Source organism: Fusarium coffeatum, assembly GCF_003316985.1.
Source record: "Fusarium coffeatum strain FIESC_28 chromosome Unknown BRIP53273_contig_543, whole genome shotgun sequence".
Taxonomy (NCBI): domain Eukaryota; kingdom Fungi; phylum Ascomycota; class Sordariomycetes; order Hypocreales; family Nectriaceae; genus Fusarium; species Fusarium coffeatum.
In genome coordinates this window covers 269-3,028 of record NW_022158332.1, presented here as the reverse complement: position 1 = coordinate 3,028, position 2,760 = coordinate 269, and the positions used below count along the sequence as shown (strand labels likewise).

The 2,760-nt window shown below is 51.0% G+C and overlaps 1 protein-coding gene across 1 annotated transcript; it reads left to right on the top strand.

The window, feature by feature from the left end:
• Positions 1-433: 433 nt before the first annotated feature.
• On the top strand, positions 434-2,280 carry FIESC28_11818 (uncharacterized protein; the record flags this gene model as incomplete). The annotated part of the gene is made up of 3 exons (XM_031165922.1): positions 434-536; positions 605-652; positions 710-2,280. The coding sequence occupies 3 exons, from the start codon at positions 434-436 to the stop codon at positions 2,278-2,280; spliced, it is 1,722 nt and encodes a 573-aa protein (XP_031010019.1).
• Between the last annotated feature and the right edge of the window lie 480 nt (positions 2,281-2,760).

The window sequence follows — 2,760 nt, the reverse complement described above, 5'->3', positions numbered from 1 at the left end:
ATGATGATGATGATGATGATGACGATCTCACTCAATTGATTGATTGAGCGTCCAATTCAATCGATGGCTTAGATCTCGCCCATTGATATTCAACTTTCATGACGCTCCGCTAGAACTGCCTGAGATGCGGCGTCTATCGCCTATAGAAGCGCTGAAGCCTCAGGCCAGACGCGTTACAGTTACAGCTGGAGTTACAACTACAGCTCCAGCTGCGCTTACCCTGCGACGGCCCGTGCCCCACTGGCCTTTAATTCTCCAGGGTCGACAAACTTGGACCTCAACTACATCATCGAAAATCATTAACTTACTTCCACCAAAACTCAATACTCGCCGTTGCCCGGGAGATAACTATTGGCTCGCGACTTCTCGACCTTCAGTCCTGGCTACAACAATCGCCTCAGTTCGTCATCGCAGACCCGGTCTCTTAGGCGCCATGGCCTCGGCCTTCAGCGCATATCATGGTCCTGCTGCCATCGCGTCGCAACATACTGTCACAGCTCTAGGGCGATGGTCTATTCTGAATCATGCTCTTCCAGGTTTGTGAGCCTCCAGACTTGCCTCCTTCAGTCTTCAAGCACCTATAGATGAAACTAACATTTCACAGCCGTCGATAAAATCAAGGCCCTTCACGTCTATGATTTCGACAACACACGTAAGTCTGCTCTCGACCATTCATGATATCGCATCGCATGGATCTGACATGGCACAGTATTCAAAACTCCCCTACCGAATCCCCAACTCTGGAACGGCCCCACGATCGGAACATTATCGAACCAAGAAACCTTTGTCAATGGTGGATGGTGGCACGACAGTCGCATTCTCGCCGCAACCGGTGAGGGCATCGATGTCGAAGAGAAGCGCGCCTGGGAAGGCTGGTGGAATGAAAAGATAGTCGATCTTGTTAGGCTGAGCATGAAGCAAAAGGATGCTCTCTGCGTTTTGCTTACGGGTCGTTCAGAGAAAGGGTTCGCCGAGCTGATACAGAAAATGGTCACCGCCAAGGACCTCGAGTTCGACATGATTGGTCTCAAACCGGCCGTTAGTCCGACAAACCAGAAGTTCCAGAGCACCATGCACTTCAAGCAGCTCTTCCTTGGGGGCCTGATGGAAACTTATAAACAAGCAGAAGAAATCCGAGTCTATGAGGACCGACCAAAGCACACCAAAGGCTTTCGCGACTTCTTTGCCGATTTCAACCGTCAACAGAACATCACACCGACAAGAGGGCCGATCACGGCTGAAGTCATCCAAGTGGCCGACTGCTCGACGGTCCTGGATCCTGTTAGCGAGGTGGCCGAAGTTCAGCACATGATCAACATTCACAATGAGATGGTCTCCAAGCAAACCCCAAGACAGCGCCAACACCGACTCAGAATTAAGAAGACTGTTTTCTTTACCGGCTACATGATTGGGCCCGAGGATACCAAGAAGCTCATTCAGCTCGCCCATATACCTCCAAACATGCCGCAGCATGAGCTCAAGTACCACGGCAACAACATTCTTATCTGCCCCCGACCATGCCCCGCTAGCATCTTGGAGAAGGTCGGCGGAATGGGTAGCAAGATGAAGTGGGAAGTCATTGGTACCTCCTGTTTCGATAATAGTATTTGGGCGGCGCAGTTACGACCTATTCCCCAGCATGCCAAGTATCACACCGACAACCCTAGTCCTCTTGTTGTATTGGCTTTGAGGAAGGGAGCCAGACCGATGGATGCCGGGAAGATACAGAACTGGCAGCCCATATCACCAGAGAAGTCGTTTACTTTCGAGACCGTTGTTGGTGAGAAGGTGATCCTACGCATTGAGCCAGAAGACCCTCGCGAGGACGCGTACGAGAGCCTGTTCGCCAACAAGACATCGAAGCGGAAGCACAATGGCGACGAGGACTGGAGCCAGAGGAACACCAGTAACCACTATAACGGACGTAATGAGTCCCGTGGCTACCACTCAGGAGGTCGTGGAGGTAGGGGACGCGGCAATCGTGGTCGTGGCAGTGCTAGGGGCGGCCGCGGAGGTCGTGGTAGAGGAGGAGGCTACAACTACCGATCCCTCGACGACGTTGAGCCTAAGAACCAGCAGGGCGGCTATGGGCAGCAGGTGGATTATGATGATTCTTACCCACCGCTCGGCAAGAGTAACAACCCTCCTGCGTCAGCACCCAATGGCCCCGGAAACTATGGCGGTAGAAACCAAGCGTCTCGTGGCGGTGCGGGTGCTCAGGGGCGACCAATGGGTGGCCAGGCAGCTAACAACAGCTCAGATTTACAGAATTATTATTAGAGGTAATTGGCGGCCAATGCTGTGTCGACTGTTTTCTTGCCTGGGCGTTGAATAGCATATATCACCTATAATTACATATTGTCCTGGTTAGGTCACGGATGGTTGAACATGGGCAATTCTCAACAACGGCCTCAGTTGAGACCTGTTTGTGTACAAGGCGTACTGGGGAAACAAAATAAACAAGCACGATACTTGTGGCAGAATGAAAAGAGTGGTTTGTCGAGAGCTACCACAAGGGGAGCATGTGTCAATATATACATAGTGGCTGGCTTTGCTAAATGTCGATTATCAGCTGCACATGATTAGCTTGAGAGATGCCATATGAAGTGACCAAAGAAGCTATATACTCGTTGATTCAGAAACCTGATACTCTGTGAGGCTGCCGTTACGATGGCTGTGTAATCGATCTGTGAGTAGAAACTGTCACTCTTCGAAGCCAGGCAAATCATTTTCTGCCAAAAGCCTACCACTCAATTAAGT